General features: G+C 32.5%; 1 protein-coding gene across 1 annotated transcript in view; it reads right to left on the reverse strand.

Annotated features, from left to right (window-relative positions):
• Window positions 1–22,590, reverse strand: part of LOC118196489 (uncharacterized) — a 65,364-nt gene extending 42,774 nt beyond the window's left edge. Inside the window, exons 1-4 of the mRNA XM_035367953.2 lie at window positions 22,349–22,590; window positions 13,307–13,462; window positions 6,989–7,055; window positions 4,191–4,264 (exon numbers count right to left, since the gene is read on the reverse strand). Coding sequence (XP_035223844.2) covers window positions 4,191–4,264; window positions 6,989–7,055; window positions 13,307–13,416 — 251 coding nt within the window. The 5' untranslated portion in view covers window positions 13,417–13,462; window positions 22,349–22,590. The remainder of the gene's footprint in view (window positions 1–4,190; window positions 4,265–6,988; window positions 7,056–13,306; window positions 13,463–22,348) is intronic.
• Between the last annotated feature and the right edge of the window lie 601 nt (window positions 22,591–23,191).

Genomic DNA, 23,191 nt, shown 5'->3' on the forward strand with positions numbered 1-23,191 from the left:
TTTTAGTTTAATATGACTGGAATTTCTTAGTTCAGTGATCGAGGGTGGCTACCTGATTTGTAGTACATGTATCATGTACTGAAAATCCCGTATTTTATATTTTGACCATATTTTGAATTATTAGAATTTTAATTACCATTAATTTACCTATAGTTTTCATTGGCTGGCTAGTTCTAATTAATCACTGTCCCTTCACCTTCACAAAGAAGTATGTTTGGTAAAATACTCATTTGTTTCATGATTTAGAGTGAAATGGTAACTGATTTGGTGTGTGAATGAAGGTTTAATTAGTTTTCACTATGAATGTCAAGTTTGTACAAAAGATATGCGTTTGGTTAAGCTTAAAGATCAATTGGATGGCTATGAATGGGTTTGTTGCAAGAAAGGTGCTCATATCAATAGAACTGAGAACCTGCGGAGCCACACATTTGGTATTCCTCTCTTGCAGAGTTTATGTGGTATCACCAGTATTGGGATCAGGAGAGGGAGGATCAATTCTAGGACTACATGATTTGCATTATGTATGTGCAGCAGTCATCTGACACTGACAATGAGATGTAGCCACATATAAGGTGAGTATTTTTGTTGTTTTTGAAACATACATTTTTGATGACAGCCATCTTGGAGACATTACTTTTTGGTATCATAAAGATCACTAAAAATATTCATTTATTTATTTATAAGGGCATCCTATTGTAAAAGTTTACCAAAAGCAAAAATTTATCAGTCTTTTACAAATATGTCAATTTATTAAGTGCATCCATAGTGTTCAGACTATCAATAGTAAAAAAGCATCAATGATTTTAACAGGCAGTTAAAATAACTAGTTTAAATAACAATTTCAAACTATATAAAAAGTAGGAAAACATTATTAAATATAACTATGCCAATTTATTTATTACTTAAATTTATTATCTCTATCACTATATATCAATGTTAAATTTAATGACAAAGATTTGCATGCATGAACTGCACATTATAACTGAAAACTTAGTATTTAAAAGTGCACAGAAGTAAAAGAACCAAGTGTTATCAAAACATTATTCATGATTACAGCAATATCACTTGATACTAAAAGAATGCTGGTACTCTGATATTAGCCTGGATCAGCCAATACATTGCCAACCACAATTCTTCTTTCCAATATGCTTACTTTAAGCAGATTACTAATGTGATGTCCTTTTTTTGTGGCAAAGACAAAAGATGACAGAAGTTTAAATCTGTATTTCTTTTTCAATGCTCCCCAAATGACCTGGTCCATTGTGTGACATACCAAAGTTACATTAGGAGGAAGACACATGGCTCTGTCATCATCTCAGAATTGTTCCACATCAGGATGAAATGAGGCATTGTAGAGAATAAGAAAGGCTTTCCTAGGTTGACTGGCAGATTTTACAATTTTTATACTCAAGGAAAAAAACTGCTGATAAAACCAACCAGTCCACTTCTCTATCCCTTTAACTGATTCCTGTACCAAACAAGCAGAGAATAGAATGTGTCAGTCTCATTAGTACAATTTTTCATGTTTTTAAATGCTCAGGAATTTTTCTATTTGCTTATGAATGCTAGTTTGAGCTTGTGGCTGTCTGTGAAGCTTGAAACTCTCTCCTTACTTCTTTCACAGCCTGGGACCAATTTTTCGCCCCTGAATACAAGTGTTTTCAAAGACAGGATTCAAAAATTCAGATCAAACTCACCATATTTGTAAATTTGACCACCCAGACAGACTCTCCTTTTCAAACATTCTGTGGAAATTTTTCTAGAATGCATTAACATTTTCCAAGTCAGCAATTAGTTTTTCATCACAAACTTTAACCAGTCTCCAGCTACAGCACTTTTCCCCTCTTTTCAGTCAGTCAGCCCTAGCAGTTAATTCTGGGCTTTGCTTCTCAAAATTTCTAATTAAATTTGACAGCTAACTCTTGCATAATGGATCTTGAAATAGGTGTTCCTTTTCCCTTTACTGCTTAAACCACAATTAATGCACCTAACTCATTTTCATCACCTCTCATATTTTTCCTTTCCTTTAAACTACTAATATATGCTATTTTCACACACTAAGATACAATTCAGACCTTTCCCCCCAACCCTATTACAGTAGTTCATTAAACACCTAAATCAATGGCAATATTAATGCTTTTCTTTTTGCCTAGTCTATTTTAGGCATCCAATTTAATTTCCTTTGCAATGTTAACTTGTTTTTCCGCACTCGTGTTTGACCTTTTCCACATGCTTAGACAACACAATACTTATAAGCCTTGGATGTAAACTTAGAAATTAATAATGTAAACTGAAAAAAAGCCAAAAGTTTAGATCACAATAAAGTAAAGCCAAAAACTTCAGGCAAGCCTGCTAATGGTTAGAAATAGAAAGAAATGCAAGTGGTGATTAACAGCAGCCACCTGATTTTCTTCACCCGCTTTGTTATTGAGATGGGGAATGGGATATATTGAAATTCCCAAGAAAAGAACAAAACTTTTAACCAAATTCATTGGACAGTTCTATGACTAACTGTCACGAAGTGGCAGGGATAAAAACTGCAAAAATAGAATATGTAACAAATCTTTGAACACAACAAGGAAACGTGTTGTCATTCATATGCCACATAAAAAATACTCACCCTGCCATTCATAAGAAATACAAATTGTGATTAACCCGTTAACTGCTGCGGAAAATGTACAAGAGTCATTTCCCAGTGCCACGGTTTTTTACACAGGCGCGCGTAGTTATGTGTTGTATTGGGGGGGGGGGGGAATAAGTGCAAGTTTTACTTTCTAAAAACTTTTTACTTTCACAAAATAAAGAATAAAAGAAAAAAAATGAATGCACAAAATTTAATGTTTTGAGTAAAAGTATAATAAAAAAATATAGGTATAATAAAAATGATGTTTTGTAATAAAAAAGGTCCCTAAAATTTAGTATTGATCAATTCATTTTTGGACCAGTAAAGTGCAATATCAGGTTTCAGTGTGATACATTGTGAAATCAGTATGCCTAATAAAATATATATTTCTTCTGAACTGGTTGAATGCCACAATTTTGTTCTTGATTTTTCATTTGCAAGGTGTTAGTTCATATACTCGTCTACAAAACGGTTAGTTTCAGTAACAATATGAAGCACAAGCAGTTCATCAAAAGAGATAAATGGGTTTGAAACATCAGTTATATCTTTCTTTATTCCTGGAACCTACTACAAAATGTAAACGAAAATGGAGGACACAGAATAAAAAAAAATACGTTTTATTCACACAACACCAGCCAATACCACACAGTCATTACTTTCACCGCTTTAGACGCATTCTTCTCTCCAATTTCTGCCCACACTTCTCTGAAATAGTATCCTCATTCGCATACTTTGTCAAGGTCATTAAGGTGCAGCTTTGTGAATAATTTTACAGGTAGCAGCGCAAAGCAAATGATAGTATTTTGAATGGGCGTATATATACGCCTGGGCCAGCAAGGCTCGGCTGAGCAAGGCGTATACATTTATGCCTGCGGCAGTTAAGGGGTTAACAGCAGCCACTTTGCTACTGAGATGAGAAATGATGTATATTGAAATTTCCAAGAAAAGATCAAAACTTGTCATCAAATTTGTTACACAGTTCTAGGACTAAGTGACATAGGTATGCATAAAAACTGCAAAAACAGAAAACACATATCTTTGAACAGAACAAGGAGACATGTTGCCATTCATATGCATAAATATGTATTGTAATTACAAAATTGTGGTAATTAAAAAATTCTATATTCTTTCACCACATAAGCAATGTTATAAATTATTACAGTCTAGCTATTAATAAAACACAACATTATTTAAAAGATAATGTCCTTCACTTTTTACACTCTTGTCAGACCAGCAGAAATCACTTCACTCTTTTTTTAAAGTGTTTATCAAGTTTGCAGGACTTTACAGTATAAAAGTAATGAAATATTTGCTCATACACAGCATTTGCACATACCAACAATCATGAAATATTTGCTAATACACAGCATTTTCACATACCAATTACTGAAAATTTATGAATAACAAAATTAAATTATATTAATGAAAATAATTTTACTGAATATTTTCATAGTTTTGATGGCATACACATTATACCAAATGTATTTATGACACTTAATAAAAATCTGATTTCAAAAATCCAGAAAAACTGGAGGAAAAAACCTTACATAAGCATAACAAAAATCACCTTTTAAGATTTCCATCTTCTAAACTTGTATCACTCTGCTTAGATATCATAGATATAGTACCTCCATTCCTTGGCTACAAAAGATAAAAATACATTATAATGATCTTTAAAATTAATTATTATCATAATATATCAATATTATTAACAAAATGTTACAATTCTTCGATCGTAAATATACAGGTATATTTAGTAAACAGCACACATATTTTATTAAAATGAGCCATTTATTATTACTTGAAAATTCTGGATAGTTGAGCATAAAAAAATTGCAAATCATAGAAGAAAAGCCAAATGAATGGAAGATGAAATTTCTAGCCTAAAAACAGACACTTTTTTGTTGACTTATACAGCAGAAACCTACATTAAAAGTTATGTAATGTTTCAGGTTAAAAAAAAAAAAGAGAGAAAGATACTTTTAGACATTTTGAAATACCTTCAACAACTGTAGTTGGTGCATATGCTTCCAAACTTGCACCAATTATTAATTCCGAAGTTTACAGAAGCAGATCATTCTTTAGTTAAATAATCAAGTTACAAGTTACAGATAAAGCAAATAAAAATTGAAATCACTTGTGTAATTTTTCCCATTGCATCACTACTGTTTATATGTATTCAAATAAAATTGCATGTCATGTCCATTATCAGATACTTTTCTTGATGCCAGGATCTTGTAACTTATATTAAATATTACACTGCATGCTTGTTTCTTAGGAGGCAGGTCCCAAATTTTAATATTTTTTTTAAATGTGAGTGAAAAACAAATAAATAGCAGTTAATTTATATTCATCATAACAAAAATTAAAACTGACATTTACAGAGTTGATATGGTTTGTATAAAACCAAATGCAAAAATGTTATAATTGTGTTGCGACATCACACTTATCCATTACTGGTGCTAAACAACACTGTCTGGCAGCAACACTGGCCAAACAGTTCCCTATATATGCTTTATGATAATTTTAGAAGTCTATTATTTAATCTTTTTTTTTCAGGGGAGGGGGGAGGGAGACTATAGATAATTCTATAGACAATTCTAATTACTTGAGTTTTCCAAAGTTAGCCAAATGACAGATATTTAATCTTTTACAGTAATTAAATTAATACTTTTCTGAAGTATACCTGTGGAAGGAAAAACATTTACTTTTCAGGGTAGAAAATTAATGTTACTTAAAATGATTTGGAAATGTCTTTCTCCACCAGCTAGTAATGTATATACTAAATGACCTTTCTCAGAAGTTGACACATTTTATGGAAAGAAGCTGAACAAAATTTTGCAAAACAAATACTGAATAACTGTTACCTTTACATCATAATTTTAGCAACTTGGAAAATGGCAAAAATGTATAAATCTTCAAGAACGAAATTTTGAAATACTGACAATTTGACTTTAAAGAAAAAGGACATGAATTTCACCCTTCCCCAATAAAACTTACTTTGCTTACTCAAAATTCAACAAAAATCTATAATTATTTTTAAAAGCCAAGGACACATCAACATATGTTTAATTTGCCAGATAATCACAAAATATAGCTGCTCCCAAATATTCAGAGCAGCTACACCAGAAACAGCAAAAAAACTGAGTCAAACATACCTTGCATCCATATTAATATAAAGTTTCTAAACTAGCCTTCACTGACCAGCACAGAGAGTGTTTAAAACTGATTTTCAGCTTTCTGTCCCACTGTGGAAATGTGAATCTAGGTTTCACAGTAACTGTATAAACATTTTGTGAATTTATCCATCCTAGTCAGCTTTTCTTGGTAATATTTGATAAACATTTAACTATATACACTAACAATAAATAATTCACTCAGATGTTTGTTCTAAATATGAACTAAATTCCTTAAACCAATTCCCTACTCTTATTCTACTATTTACATACATTTCTAAAACTCTCTCTCTCTTTTTTTTAAGTACAACTAAATTGATTGGGCCCTGCCATATTTAGAGTTATTCAGCATTCTGAGAAAAACAGCAGGCTTTGTTTATTACCCAAAAAGACCTAAAGAAAACACTGCAAAAAATGTTTGATAGATTAATATGCAAGGACTGGATTTGGATTATTCAATTATGTCAAAGCACACAAGGGTTATCTGCCTAAAGGGAGGGATGCCTTCAAGGAGGAATTTCGTAGGGAAACTGGCTTGTATACACGTTACGCATGGGGAAAACCACGAAAACGCTCATGCAGCCAGCCCGTTCACGGGATTCGAACCTCGGATCGAACTACCAGTGTTCAGTGTCTTTACCGCTTGGCCACTGGTGGGCCAATAAATATAGAAGAGCTGAAGCAACTAGAAGATGCACATGCAGTTAAGAGACCATGGCTAAGATTAAACACAGTTGTAATATAGGGGCAGGAATTTAGCAATGAACAGAAATTACTGATATCAGTTAACAAGTAAATATATATATAAAAAAAACTACCATTTTTATGGCCGGGTTGTTCTCGCATTAATAAAAATTCTTTTAAAACTGCTTTTCCATGAAAATTTAAAACGTCAAAATTTTATAATTAAAAAATTTTCAGTAAATTAGATTGATATTAAATTAATTAAAAATGAATTCTCTACGATTTTCATTTAGCAGCAATGTGAAAGATTATGCTTAAAATTTGAGATATCAACAGAGTAACAGACTACACTATAAAAATGTATTCAAAAAGTAATCTTCTAAATTTCATTTTGTATTTTTTCTAGAATTTAATAAAATATTCCTATATTATTAGAATTTACCTGATACTGAATAGCTGGGGAATTTCTCGTGATATAAATAAAGTAATAATTCATACAATTTACCTGATATTGAACAATTGGGGAATCTCTCGTGATTGATAAACGTCCAGCAGTACCATACTCTGGTGACCTAAGGAGCATAAACATACACCATTAAAAAGTAAAAGTATTTTTAAAAACTGTACATGCATTTATTCCTCTCCATACATCTACACTCCTTATAAAGTATTTGGCTTAAATAGGGTCTTGGTTTTTTTTTTTTTTTTTTAATATGCATGTCTCTCATGGAAGTAAGAAAAAAGAGCGATGTTCAGGCTATATGGTGAGTGTGGTAAAAGATTCCAAATGAATCTGCTCATAGTCCAGCTGGTGAATGCAGACACATGTGGTCTTGCATTATCTTAATGGAACATTACCTTTTCATGCTGGAACTTAGTTCGAAGTTTTTCCTTGATAGCAGCGTCAACACGGACTAGCATACTTTACTATTAAGAGTTTTACCTTTTCCCAGATACTCTTTGTGGATAATATCATGATAATCCCACCAGATACAAAGCATGATCTTTTTGTTAGTCAAAATGTGCCTTGCGATGCTGCCAGTGGGCTCACCAGGCACAGAACAACCCTCTTTTGAGCCTATCTTGTTGAAGTAAATCCACTTTTCATTAAAAGTGATGATATGGTGCAGAATTTTTGTCCTTGCATTGATATTTGAGCAAATTAGTGCAGGCCTGAACACATCTGTCCTTATCTGCTTGAGTCGATTGAGCTTGTATGTCAAGTTTATGTGATGGATAGTGTGACTAATGGACATGACACTAATTTCTAACTCCATAGTCAAGCTCTTGAGTGTTTGCATACTGATCTTCCTCCACAAACTCTTGCAGGTGGGCCTCATCAACTTCAGTTGGCCAGCCCGAGCACTCTGCTTCTTGAATGTTTTAGTCCTTATTTTTTAACTTTCTGTAAACCTTCACAGTGTCGTATGTTACAACATTTGTACCTAAAGCAATACATGTGATTTGGTGACATTCTATAGCTGACCTTTTGCACCAGAACAGGAAATAAATTATGGTTCTTATCTGTTAGCATGATAGTTCCATTTTAGAAACCTTGTACTTAATGATAACAATACTTTTTTACAAATTTCACAACACAGTGTTCTAAAGCAAGTCTCTTTTTTTGAAATATCAAAATTTGTTTGACACACCAACATGAACTGTTTGAACATAAGATATTTGCGGTGACAGGAAATTTTCGTTAAAACACGATATTTCTCAACAGTAATAAGATCGCTAATAAAACATTTTCTACTTAATGGTTTAATATTAACAAATATAAATTTGAATTTTCATACCCATTTGAATTTCATCAATTGTCCCAGTAGAATGAGAGATATAGAGTCCCCCCCTTTTTGGGGGGCAATGTCCATTAACATAACCATCTTTACCCTAAAATAAGGGAAATCATAGAAAAATTTAGAAACTGGGAACTGGCCAAATTCATGTTTCAAAAGAGACACTGGCTCATATTTTCATCAAGCACACATGAATACAACCATACAGATACAATATTCCAATCCTAACCCATCCTAATCCCAAAGTATTACACAGTAAAGTTGTATTCATGCATGTTTAATATGCATAGAACCAGTGTCTTTTTTGTCATATGAATATCAGGCTCCAATTTTCAAACCCATTGTGGAGAACATTAGTCTTCTAAAAAGAATCCCTTCCCTTAGGCAAATAACCATAGTAAGCTTTGCTTTAATTCAATATACCTTATACTTTCTATTCCAAACAGTCCATATGCCTAACCTTTATAAAATTATGCTTCATGTAAAAAACACCACTATAAAAAATATGCCCTCCAGACAGACTATCCACCTCCTTCACTCTCCTTTAAGCTACTATATGTATACTTAAAGCTATCCTATTAAAGTAGTTAACATGAAATGTGAACTAGTGCAGCAGCTCATAAATTCCTTTTTTGAGTAAGCAATTCTTTAAAATTAAACAAAAGTTCAACCTAAACTGGGTATCGACTTCAGATGTACAGAGGTTATAAAATTTTTATAAAGATGTGACGTGCTTTTCTTCATCAGGGCAAAGCATTCATTGTTGCTGATGAAAAAAATACGTATAAACTGCAATATACAAGGTTAATAATAAGATAAAATAGAAATGATTTAAATGTGAAAAGGGTTTTATCTAGTATATTATTTAAACTCTAATATTTGCTACAATTTTGAATTGTGAGTTTATAAAATTTTTAAATTATTATTTTGTAATATTTGAGAACAACTTGTACATCTAATTGTGTTTTTCAAAGAGAGCTATAGTCGAAAATTAATTTCTTAAAGCATTTAGGATTTTGTAGACATCACAGGCATAACTAATAATTTATCAAAGTTAAATTCTATTTTGGGGATTTTATGTTTGCTAAATTTGTGCATTATATTGTCCATTAGCAAGTGTACTAATCCTTGTTAAATGTTATTTTCGTTTCCGAAGTAATCTCAGATTAATGATCTTGTTCGATGTTGTTTTCCAAATATTATGTAATTGTTAGGGGTAATTAAGAAACTCAAAATTTCTTAACATATAATTTTTCTTTAAACAAACATTGAACTTTTCAATGAATATTGAAAGTATAACATGCATTTTTGGGACTAACCAGAAAAAAGATCTGCAAGTGTTAGCCACAGAACTGGGTCTGCCCGTCTCGGATAATTTGAAAGTGATTCAACTCAAAGAGCTAATTACGCACACAGACAAAAATCCCATAAATTTCCAATTAAGCTAAAGTTCTGAAACATCTACTTTAGTAAATCTTCGAAGTGACAAAGGTAAACATCTACATACAAAATGGCATACTCAACTAAATCACTTATTGCAAAAATTCAAGAGAACTGCTTGGAACCGGTGGGAGATCCAACCCCATGTAGTAAAAGTTTAAAAAGAATCATCCCGATTCAGTGAAGGTTTTAAGAGAATCATCTAGATTCTGTGCTGTTGAATGAATCATCCTGATTTAATGAAGTTTAAAAAGAGTCATCCTGATTCTATGGAGTTTTGAGAGAATCATCCCGGTTGCATAAGAAAATCACTCTGATTCTATGTGTCCTGTGTGATGAACCATCCCGATTCAATAAAAGCATGAAAAGAATCATCCTGTGAATAAATAATCCCGATTTAATGAGGTTTGAAGTGAATCATCCTGATTCAGAAATGTTTGATGAATCACTCTGATTCAATGAAGTTTGAAGAGAATTGTCTCGATTCTATGCTATTGATGAATCATACCGATTCCATGAAGTTTGAAAAGAATCATCCTGATTCAATGAAGCTTCAAGGGAATCATCCAGATTTCAAGTTGCTGATGAATCATCCGAATTTAATGAAGATTATGAAAAGCACAAAAATATATTATGGTCAAAAGGCTTCTTATGAAACATTCTTACGAAACAGGTGATAGAGTATGGATGACGTTACATCCTATTTGCAGACCAAACAAACATATTTCTGGCTTTTTGCCAAGATGTCGTAGGAGCCAGAGGGGGAGTCTGTAACCCCACGGTTCAATGAGCGCCCCCTAGTGGCCGCCAGAATAAACACCAGAAAGTATAACAAAAACAAAGACTATAGCAGTCAGTCGATGTGCGGGAGTCATGAACTAAGCATGTTATTTCCACGAGACTTAATTTGTTAACTTAAATGTGTAATTATAATGTCCTTAATTGTAATGTTTAATCTTAATTGTGTTTTGTTAATTAAAACTATTTAAAAAGGCCAAGTGAGTCTTTTGTTTATGGTAGTTTTGGTTATATAAGTATTTTCTTTAACCTTTCTTTCTTACAAATAGGTTCTTCCAGGTTTTTGGTATACAGTCAAAAGTCTTTAATCCGGACTCGTCGGGACTTCAGCAATTCCGGATTATCGGTTTTTTCGGATTATAGGTCATCAGTTTAAATCTGGTACGATGGCATGCATAAATTATAAAATTGAAAATATGAAACCGTAATTTATGAAATAAAGAGCAATTATGATATAAAGGGTATCAAAATTTACAATGAAAAAAGCTTTATATTTATTTGTTTACTTTATTAAACATTTCTTTCAACGCGTGCATAGTTATGCATTATGCATTATTCATACAGTATGCATAGTCGAAATTAGAAAATTGCAACCAGAAAACTATTTGATGTGTATTCCTGATATTTATACTGACGAGGAATTTGATTTAAATCATATCAAAAACAGAGTACATCGAGATGAAATACTACATTTAGTAAGGAATTATAAGATCCTTTGGTAGCTCCAGAATCGGAAATTCTTTTTGACATAATCGAAAGGTCAAGCTTACTTTTATAAAATTGCTCTAACAATCTGCAAAAAATAATAAGCCGGATCCAATTAGAAGATTAAGGAACAGCGCAATTAATATTAAGTGAAATAGATACTTAGATATTTTAGCTTAGCTTATACCATCCATTATACATTAAATGCGCATGCGTAAATGTATTATGTGCATGCGTAGACACATATGTGCATGCGTGAAGGTATTATGCACATGCGTTAACACATTATGCATTAACGCATTAACACATAATGCGTTAACGCATAACGCATGCGCAGAAAGTTTGTAGCTTTCAGGTCCGGATTAAAGACTTTTGACTGTACTTCGAAAGTACAAGCGACAATAAGTGCAAAAATCATATGTGACTGAGTATATATGGATTATACTTTATTTACTATTACTTTTTATTTATTAATACACTTTATTTTAGCTCAACAGTACAGGTTACTGGTCGAGTTGGCCTATGACTGGAGTGTTAGACATTTGGAGTTTTGATGCCAACTTGTAAGAAGGAACTAGAGCTACAACAGTGAGATGAGTACTGTTGAACTGTTCTGATACAGTTGGAGATATGTTAATGATGACAAGATACTTTAGTTTGCAGAAGATTTGGGCACACGCATCACTTTGAGCAATCAAGGAAAGACAGAACTGTATAGCATTTTATGAACAATGTGAAACTGCAGCTAGTGTGTAAGCTAATGTAGGAGGACATGACATTTAAACATATTGGCAGCTGATAAACAAATACAAAACTGAAAATATACATATCATTACTGTCCTATGTACAAATTTGAATATGGGTAACAGCAGTGAATACAGAGGAGCAGCGTGCCACTTTACTCCTATTGTTGGATATTTACGTTGTAGACGTGTCTGAAAAAGACTGCATATGATTTGATATGGCTGAGTAGGCAGTGGCATAATATGTAATGATGGAGTCTATTTTATTTTATGCATTTCTGTTACTGCTAGCGTTAGTGGCCCACACTGAGCTTGTGAAAGTTCACTTTTTAAGGGATATGAAGTATGTAGGCAATTAGATATGCAGTTACGTACACTGTTTCTTCTCCTAATGCATACACAGAAACTTGTATTACTGCACTGGAATTGGAGCTCCTGCATAACTTTGCTGTCGCCTTTGGGAAGAAAAGAAATGTCCTGTGAGCCATCTCTCCTGCTATGCTTTAGCATTTGAGTGGTCCACTTAAGACATGACAATGGGATGAGAGTGTTGCAATCACTTCATCTTGGACATTGTTTGCTGCCTGCTTTGCTAGATCACAGCCCAGTAATACCCTTGTAGGCTGGAACACAACATAGAACAGGAATAGTGAGAAGAAGGAATTCACAACATTAGGTGGTGAATGGCATGTACCAATAGGCTTCTGCTGCATATGCCCAATACAACCTGGTGGAAAGATCTCGCATCACTAAAAATCATGGCATTTGGGGCGTGGTCAATTGTGTAACAGATTGCATGGCAATTAGTTCCACTTAAATGGGATTGTTGACTTCGAGCCAGCTCCTCCATTTGTATTGAACAATGTTATTCTGCAGATGACAAAAGCCACTGCCAGTACCATTTTCTGTCTTGGATCTGTCCATGTAGATGGCTTCTTCTACTTTAGTGCATGGCGAAGGGCAAACAGATGTAAAATATAAACATTGGCCCCATATTTCATGATTCTTATAAAATGCTTTTCATTATTGTTCATGATGAAAACAATATGCAAGACCAATAAAGACAGACAGACATGTAGTTTTCACATGTCACCAAGAATTAGCAATTTTTCATGGGGTGTGCAAACAATTAAAAAGTACCAATATAACATTAGGGTCATCAAAAATTATAATTCTTCATTTCAGGTGATCTAATCAAGCCAATCAGATCTGATTAAAATAAGTGGAATGTATGCCTATTGAAACATTATATGTGACAACACATTTAGCATTATGAATTAGAAACATTAAATTCTTAGCATATTGCTACAATATCCTCAAAATACGATTTCTACTTACTTTTCATGGTCCTTGAAGCATACACAAGTGGTGATAAGCATGACAATAACAATTAAGAAAAGCAATGTACAAAGCCATGAAAGTTCTGGAATGATGTTTTCTGTAGCCATTAGTTCATTTTAAGAATGTACACTTTAAAGGAAGCATAATCCATACCTGGAAAATAATAACAGTAATATTAAAAAATAAAAATTTAACAAAAAATAAGATACTAATACATTTTAAAAGTTGGTGATTATTTATTATAATAGCAAAGTAAAATTATATTTAAATATTACACCCTTTTTTTTCTGTCATCAAATTCAAGACCGGAAAAATGTATGCCAAATGACAAACAGCCTATGCCCAATTATGAAATAGAGCTACTGAAATAAGTTCATTGCTATTTTCCCTCAGCAGACATGACAACATGCTTATACATATATTGTCCTAACTTGGGCAACTGGGTGGAAGAAAAATGAAATTGAATGAATTTCTGAACCTCATGGATGTCTCAGTTGCAGGCCACTCCTCAGAATTAAAACTTCATCTTCTCCATCTCTTACAGCCATAAATACTAATGGGAGGCCATGGCTGTCAGTAGTTCAAAGCATCTGACTCCCTCCCTCTTCCATGTACTTTCAGTTTCTTCTTAAAATTCCTTCTCCTTTGCTTTTAGCAAACCCTAATTCAACCAATCCATCCTGCTCCATCTGTATCTTCCTCTTTACATGTAGTCCCACCTTCTCGTTCTCCACCTATAACACAACCCATTCCCAAACGAAGAGAAAGCAGTTCTATAACACCTGCAGCTACAAATAATTCTGTGAACATCTTTGTTAATAAAAACTCAGAACTTGATACTGTGGAACCTGTGCATAGATATAAAGAAATCCATGATTTTCTTGGAGCTGTTATTGAACATAATATGCATTCTTGTGATAGAGATTTAATGTGCAGTTCAGAAGTCACTCCTACAAATATTCTTGACGAATTTGACCCATATTCATCTCCTAAGCAGCCAACTGAGTTGTATGATAATGTACCAGACAATTTGAACTGCTTTTACAGTACCCATAGGTATGAAGATATTCCAGATGATGTTATTTTAAAGGCATAAACATTTTAATGTCGTTTAAAATTTTGTAAAAAGCCAATAAATAAAGAAATAAATTTGTAAAAAGAATTTACTTTGCTTTCATGATTCAACACCCTGATTCGCTGGTTTATATCACGTGACCTCAAGTGATGGGTAGAGTAGACTTTGGCCGATGCTATTCGCACCAACATTAACCACGCATGCACACTGAATTGTCAAAGGCCGGGTTTCTACCTTGGCGTAGTTTATCATTTTTTAAGCGTTGGCGACTTTCAAAAGTTTAGAAAGGAAAATTGGTTCTTTTTCTTATAAAAAGAAGGAACACATTTCCTTTTATTAAAGTATATATAAAAAAGGGCAGATTTTTATGTTCGCAATGTTTATTCTTTTCCTGAACGGTTTGGATAGTTTAAATGGCTGATTTAAAGGGGGGGCAAAATCGTGTTGACATTTTTTGTACATCTTAGAATACATTTAGCTTTAAAGATGTGTTTTGTGCAATCAAGCCTTTTATTCATTCCTCTTTGAAAAATTTCGTCCGATAAAAGATACTAAAAATTAGACAGAGGATTTCTGTGTAGAAATTTAGACATGAAATAAGTTAAAAGCGATTATATGAACTATTAAGTGAATAATTCTATATGCCTGCTTATTTTTTTTATGGAAATAATTGGCATTTTCAGGACACAAAAAGTGCTTCAAAGAACTTTGAAATATTAGTACAAACACATTAATCCATTAAATTGAAATAAATAATGGGATGGAATTTAAAAGACACAAATAATTTAATGTAAGAGATTTAGATTTAAAAATTTGCACACACAAATGATTTATCAGATTTTGCAAGGTTTTATTTCATAAATAACTTTGATTTTGAAATATGGCACTTGAACCTATAAACATGAATGGATACTGAAAAAGTGATGAATATCTAAGAATATTATGATTTTCACTAAGTTTTCTTATTGAATAATAAATTCTGACAGTCATATGCTATAAGACTAGAGTCTAAGTTTGCATATAAATTCCTCCGTTAAATAAAAGAATTTTAGTAATTTCTGTAGCCTTTTTGTCAATACATTAAAGATTTTTTAACTAATTACACGTCCTCGCTTGCAATTAGAATCATCATTAAATCCCTATTTCATCTAATCATTTCCTGAACATTATCATGTATATAGATTGACCTCGTCTTTGTAACTGATAATTATTACTTGCAAATTATTCTCTTGCTGGTGAACTATTAACAGCCCTTTCTATTGCTGAGTTAGGGTTAACAACCTTCGCTCTCACTACCGCCTGCCTTACGGAAATCGGCGTAAAATGCTGGTACCTGGGCTGCTTGTGCGCATGCGCGAACGTAGGTGGTGTGAATAGCCTGTTAGCTATTTGCACCATCGATGCGATTAGCCACTGTGGTAGACTTTAAGGTACCCCTTGTTTTATGGTGAAGTTGTTGTTTCATTTATGGTAGCCTGAGTAGTTGAATTTTATGGAAGCCCTATTATGACGGAATCGGGTGCATGATTCTTGGAAATTTTTAATCATGGGATGTTTTGTAAGCGTTTTTGTGGTGTGTGTTAAAACCGCTTACATGGATTTGAATGGGTTTGTAGGAAGAAAGGTTCAGATGGTCACTATGTGAAGTGTTCGATCAGAAAGAGTACCTGGTTTGAAAAAAGTCATTTGAGTATGATTGATATTTTGATTTTTACATGGCTCTGGGTGTACGAAGCGAACTCAAAAATCATGGTAAGTGCACATTTGCTTTTGGTAGTGCTTAAATGTATAACATGTTTTTCCTTTTTTATGTTATTTTATTGTTTGGTTTAAAATGTATTTCATTGAGATTATGTACTTTTTGTTTGCCTATATTGTAGAATTTGGTGCTCCTTTGACTTTTTAAGTGAAAATATATTGATGTATATATGGGCAAAGTAAAGGGAGTGTGCAATGCAAGTTTGTACAATTCTGGGATTTTTTTAAAGTGAAAATAGGTCGACGTGTACATAGATAAAGTTAAAAGAGTGTGCAATGCCATTTTTGTGCAATTCGGGGTTTTTTTTTTTTTTTTTAAGTGAAAACAGGTTGACGTGTACACGGATAAAGTCAAAGGCGTGCACAATGCCCCTTTTGTGCAATTCAGGGTTTTTTTTTTTTTAAGTGAAAGTAAGTCGATGTGTACATGGATACCGAGTTTGTGCAATGGTTTGTCTTGTTATTTTGGCTTTGTGTAGCGGCGTTTTTGGCCCAAAAATCACCTCTTCACAAGCCAAAATAACGAGTCAAAGAATTGCACACAATCGGTATCATGTACCGCCAAAAATCGCCAAGTTTTGCCAAGGGGTACCCTAAACTATACTTTTACCCAAGTGATCTTATCTCACATAAACTACGCTACAAAAATCTAATTCTCTCAGTAATTATCTACATTAATTTCAAGTTAAATCTTAATTTGGAATACTAGTTTAAATGCAGCAATTATTTCAATTTGTACGAATAGCTTACTCAGAAATTATGTAAAGCCAGTGCTGTACTTTGCTAGTCTCATTAACAACATTTTGTTGAAGCTTCATACTCAGATGTTTCTTATTTATATTACCATGTCTTCAAAGCATAACAGCAGATATGTAATCAGTGTTTCTAAGGTTATAAGAGGCCTGTTTTAGCCATCAGCAAGAATATAAAAATTTTGGATATCACAGAAACAGTGAGGGGAAAAAAATCATTTGCAGAAATTGCCAGGTTTTTATGGCAATAATTAATCTTCAATGCATAAAGGTTTTGAAGAATAAGGAAAACACTTCATGCTAGTTCTGATATTGACATAGAATGCAATATACCACTTTGAAGATCATATTTGGATCACTGAACTGTAAATCACCAAAAGAACTTCGTCAACCCTACAGAAAATTCTAATACAGTCAAAAGTCGTTAATTCGGACACCCATAATCCGGACCTCAAAGCTACAAACTTTCTGCACATGCGTTGCGTTCACGCATGCACACAGGCATTTACGAGTGCGCATAAGACCTTTACTGCTGTGAATATGTTTGTGCGCATGCGCGTTTAATGTGTAACGGACGGTACAAGCTAAGCTAACATTATCTAATTCAGTTAATGTTGCAGATTGCGTTGTTCCTTAATCTTCGAATTGGATCCGGTGTATTATTTTTTGCAGACTGTTAGAGCAATTTCATAAAAGTAAGCTTGAACTTTCGATTATGTCAAACAGAATTTCCAATATATATTTACTAATATGCAATTTGTATCTACAAAGCGAAAGTATATTTCGAAATCCGAAATCTGTTTATCAATTTCACGCCGCGGATTGGAAGTTGATCTATCAGCACTATCCTTATCTTCAGGGCAGATGTTTTTATTTTATTTGGCTTATAATTCCTTACTAAGTGTAGTATTTCATCTTGATGTACTCCGTCTTTGATTAGATTTAAATCAAGTTCCACGTCATTATAAATCGCTTCCGATAGTGAAGAAAGTGACCCAGAGATTATTGAAAACGAAAACATTTCGATTGACAAATTAGTCGGTATTCTCAACACAGCAATTATAGGACTTGAACAGCGGAACTTTGTAACTAAACAAGAAATTATGTCTGTTTAATAGAATTAAAGAGAAAGTATTATCACATGAAACGAAGCAACTTACATTGAAAGAAATGTTTAATAAAGTAAACAAATAAATATTAAGCATTTTCTTTTTGTAAATTTTGATACCCTTTAGATCATAATTGTTCTTTATTTCATAAATTACCGTTTCATATTTTTAATTTTGTAATTTCTGCATGCCATCTTACCAGATTTAAACTGATGATCTATAATCCGGAAAAATCAATAATCCAGAATCGCCGAAGTCCCGACGAGTCCGGATTAACGACTTTTGACTGTACTCACAAGAAGTGAATCATGTTAAGAGATCTTTGAAGCTAAAAATTCCACACATAACATGAGGAATACCACATAGCAAATGCCTACATGTTATCTAGCAAAAGCATGAATGAAATCTGTTAATAAAAGTTATGATTATTTTTTATCTATGCTGTGCAACATTCATAATGTATACAGCTAAATGACTGATAAAAATAACCCTTTTAAGGATCACTTCAGCTTTCATTTAAATTTCATTCATTTAATTTGTACCAATTTAATGGAATTTAAAATTTAATATGTTAACAAATTAATTAATGAAATCATTTTTATCCATGTAGTCTTAATTATTTGCCTTTATTTACATATTTAAAAATAGCATTTTAGCAATGCTATAAATAAAACCACTAGATTACATATTACATCAATAGCCTAGTTCTTCTCTAGTATGACAAACTGCAAATGTGCTAATGAAAGTAAAAAGACCCTTAAATTTTTGACTGGAAAGTATGAAAAAAAGGACACTTTGACATCGAAATGTTGCAATAAAAAGCAGCTACATGAATTGCAAATGCTAAATAATAATCATAAATGGAACAGCACTACAAATTTTATCCTGCTATAGCCTTGAATTTTTTATTAGAAAGAATTAACATCTACTGATGGCAAGGTCTCAGGGCCAAAACAAAAACCTCAAGATTATATAAGGACTTTCAAAAGACGGGCTGCCAGAAGAAATTCAGATTTTTCCACTAAACACAAGATAGCTGTATAGAATTAACAATGGGATTAATGTAAAAAAAACATTAATATATAAGACCCCTTTTATCACAATTGTAAGCAAAAGCTTACAATTGTGATACTTTACATGGAAATAATTTAAATATTTGACACTAAGTATTTGTAATGTTTGCGGTATGAATTCGTTGGTGACGTTTATAATATAATAGATAATTTAGAGGTAAAAGTTTTTGGATATTTTATTTATTTTATACGTGGAAATGTTCATATTTGGAAAGGGTATATACTTTTTCGTTATTAGGTAATTTCATATATGTTCTTTTTAACGGGTTTAAAGATTCAGAAAATTGTCACGCATTTTTGTGAAATTTTTCTAATTTATGAGAAAAAAGCAGTGTACATGGATATGGTGAAGAGTGTGCGCAATGCCATATTTGTGCAATTCTGGGATTTTTTTTTAAAGTAAAAATAAGTTGACGTGTACATGGTTTAGTGATATTTTAATTAAATGATAGTTATTTTGTGAATTTTATGTTTGTAGGAATTTGGTATACATTTTAGTTGAAGTAAACGTGCATGGAAATAATTTAAATATTTGACACTAAGTATTTGTAATGCTTGTGGTATGAATTCGTTGGTGACGTTTATAATATAATAGATGATTTAGAGGTAAAAGTTTTTGGATATTTTATTTATTTTATATGTGGAAATGTTCGTATTTGGAAAGGGTATATACTTTTTCGTGATCAGGTAATTTCATATATGTTCTTTTTACCGGGTTTAAAGATTCAGAAAATTGTCATGTATTTTCGTGAAATTTTTCTAATTTATGAGAAAAAAGCAGTGTACATGGATATAGTGAAGAGGCATGCCATTTTTGTGTAATTCTGGGATTTTTTTTAAGTAAAAATAAGTTGACGTCTACATGGTTTATGTGTATGTGTTATTTTGAAAAACGCGTAAGGAGTATGGTATTGTGCACTTTTTCCCAATTTTGCAGTGAATATTTGTCATGATTAAGCAGTTTTGTTAGATAAAATTTCTAGCATAAGTGTAATTCGGCTAGTAGATTGTTGGAAGAAGTGTTCAGTAGATAAAAAGAAAAGAAACATGTCTTTACTTCGTGAAGACAAAATGGCGGCGGGAAAAAAAAAATAGAGGGTTGCTGTAGGAGAGTTGGTCGCCAAATTTTCGCCAAAAAATTGCCAAGTTACCATAATCTAAAGATCAACCAATCATTGCTAATAACAATTTTCCAATAATACCAATTTATTTATTTACTCCTTACATTTAGAACAATGCATAAAAATAATATCCTCAAATAATTAAAAATACTAACTTACCTAATCTTCTACACTATCTTGAGTGCATGGCGGATCACAAAATGTCCATTTTCACCAGATTTCTTGCACCGCCATTCAAACTTATCTGTAATATCCTTCCTTTCACACAATCTCATTTCATACCCACATGTTCGACATTCATACTTATCCGCAATTAAGCAATTCTTTTCAATTACGCATAAACGCAATAAAAATTTTGGATTTACTTTATATACGGCCATGGGATCCAAATATTAAACAACACTGTTTCACAGAACATAGAATAAAACTAATGTTGTACAGCAGATATTTTTACAAATTTAACCCCTTTTCCGATTAAAGAACAGTGATTCATCCTTAAGACACAATAACACGCCGAAATCCAAAACCGCAAATGATTTTTGTGGTTTTGCAGCTGAAGATGATGGTTCGGTAAAACCATCGAAACTAGTCCTGTGAAAATTTTGTAAATATAACGCTGATTTTTGTTGTTTGACTTCTGAATTAGTGATTCATCCATTAATGTCACATGACATATCTCATGATCTCTCATTTCCCTCACACAAAATAATGCATAATCGGAACTGAGTACTTCTCACATTATTCCCAAAGTCCTAGGTAGTAACCTTTATCGCCTCCAAAATGTCGCTGAACTACCTGTTACCATATTCCAAAGATCAGCCCTTATGTTATATGTATATGCTATGCATGATGTTATGCAATTCTCTAGTTCACCCACCCCCACAGAAAACAGATGAATATACATATGGAAAAACAAATAGCACACACACAAGAAAAAGGAAAAAAATAGGCAGTATTGGATGTATCATTGAAACTAAAGATAGGTAATAATGTTATTCAAATCAATTCTTCACTCAAAGGTTGGCAACGAATTTGCAGCTTTTCAGTACCAATGAATTGATGAGTTTTCTAGAATTGTTTGATTTTAAAGTTTTATTTTGATATTATAATTTTAAATATTGTGCTATTTTTATACAAGCTGAATATATACAGTCAAAAGTCTTTAATCCGGACATAAGACGTAATCTCAGGTAAGACATGGATGTTTGTAAATATATAGTATCGGTGCGGCATGGCAGAACTGTAAATATGCGGCGAGCCGAAAGTCTTCTCATGTGGATTGGTGGGTGAGGAGAGGAGTAGAGACCCCTCTCCTGATCTCACTGTGGTGCTCTCTCTTAAAATTGGGGTGGAAAATAGAAGGCCAACTCTCTTCGGAGTAGGCTCTGGCAACCATTGTTCTGCAACCACATGTAATGTGGACACGACAACAACAGTCAGTTGACAGAAATTTGTAATATTTCTATTTCATGAATAATGCATATAAGTCATCAAAATTTATCCGTAATCCAACTACATTCAAATAAAAATTTTATACTCTTATAAAATTTCTATTCAAATAGTATGGTACAGAATAAAAAGATATGTTTCCTTTTTCTTACAATATGCAAGCTAGACTACATTTGAATAATATGCAAACTATTCAAAACTATCCCTTCCCCAAAAAAACCTAATCTGAGTAAGAATTCCTAAGAGTAGGCTTGCATTTTTGTTATTTATGGGAAAAGTCATGACAACAACAGTTAAATTATCCATACTGTCAATCGGCTAGACTGGAATTTTAAACTCTATGAATCATATTTTTTAAATTATAGCGAAACTATAAATACTATTTCTCATATTACTTAAATATTTTCTAATATGAATTTGAAAATAACATGTAATAAATGTCACTCATAAATATGAGATATAATAACCAAACATGAATTAGAGCCTGTAACCTATAGATAATATCAGCCTTACTGTATAAATAAATGCTGAAAGATTCCATGGGCAACATCTTTAATCCTGTAATAACAATATAAAATATGATACTTGAATTCTAAATTTATAATACACATTCTAACCAAATACAATTTTGAAATAACATTAAGAAATTCTTTACAGTTTTTTGGTACGGGTAAATATTTCAAAAAGAAAATAAAGCATTACCAAGCGGGAATGAACTACACAGTGAAATTTCATTTCCGATTTTTGTAAAGCAAATCTAATTGAAACAAAATAACTTTTTCTTCATCAAAACATCAATATACGCGCTTCAGCTCTCAGCGGAAAATATTCTAGGTACATATTAAGTAATTAAAACAAATAAATAAATGACTGACGTAAAAATAGAGTCATCTACCATAAATATAAAAACAAAGTTTACACATAATCAACAGTTCAAGGTGCCAACAAACTTTACGTGTAGTCATAGTCATAGTGTTTTCACTGAAGATTTTAATGAAGCCAAAAAAAAATGTGTACAAAACTGTGAATTCAAATGACGCTGAAAGTTTAACTGAAAACCTATGTTAATGAAACTATTATTGAATATGTTCACCGAACATATTCGTTGTTATATCCGTTGTAAAATTCGCTTAAGATCATGTAAAAACTAAATGTGTTTAAACATTAAGAAACTAGATATTTTAGCCATATTGCTCACAGAATAGCAATCCGCCAAACACGTATTGGCGATTGTACTGATTGATAGATGGCGCTTCAAATTCATTTACCCTTTCAAATAGACCTGATATGAGAGTTATTTATACTGTGTTGACTGTCGTCGTAAGGAATTACATAATGGAAAAAAGACAGCAGATTTCAGTAAACTGAGAAAATACTTATAGATTCCTTGCTTAAGGACAAATGTTTAGCAGTATACTGTAGAGAACAAACTCCTTTAAACAAATTTATTAAAGAGAACAGAAGTAAAATGATAACAAGTTTCGTGAGGACAGGTGCTTAAGTGAGAACAGTATTTAACTACTGCTAGAGAAGGTGAGGAATCAT

The sequence above is a fragment of the Stegodyphus dumicola genome, chromosome 4 (genome assembly GCF_044657685.1).
Source record: "Stegodyphus dumicola isolate Sdum_Otavi_A_Nest chromosome 4, ASM4465768v1".
Lineage (NCBI taxonomy): Eukaryota > Metazoa > Arthropoda > Arachnida > Araneae > Eresidae > Stegodyphus > Stegodyphus dumicola.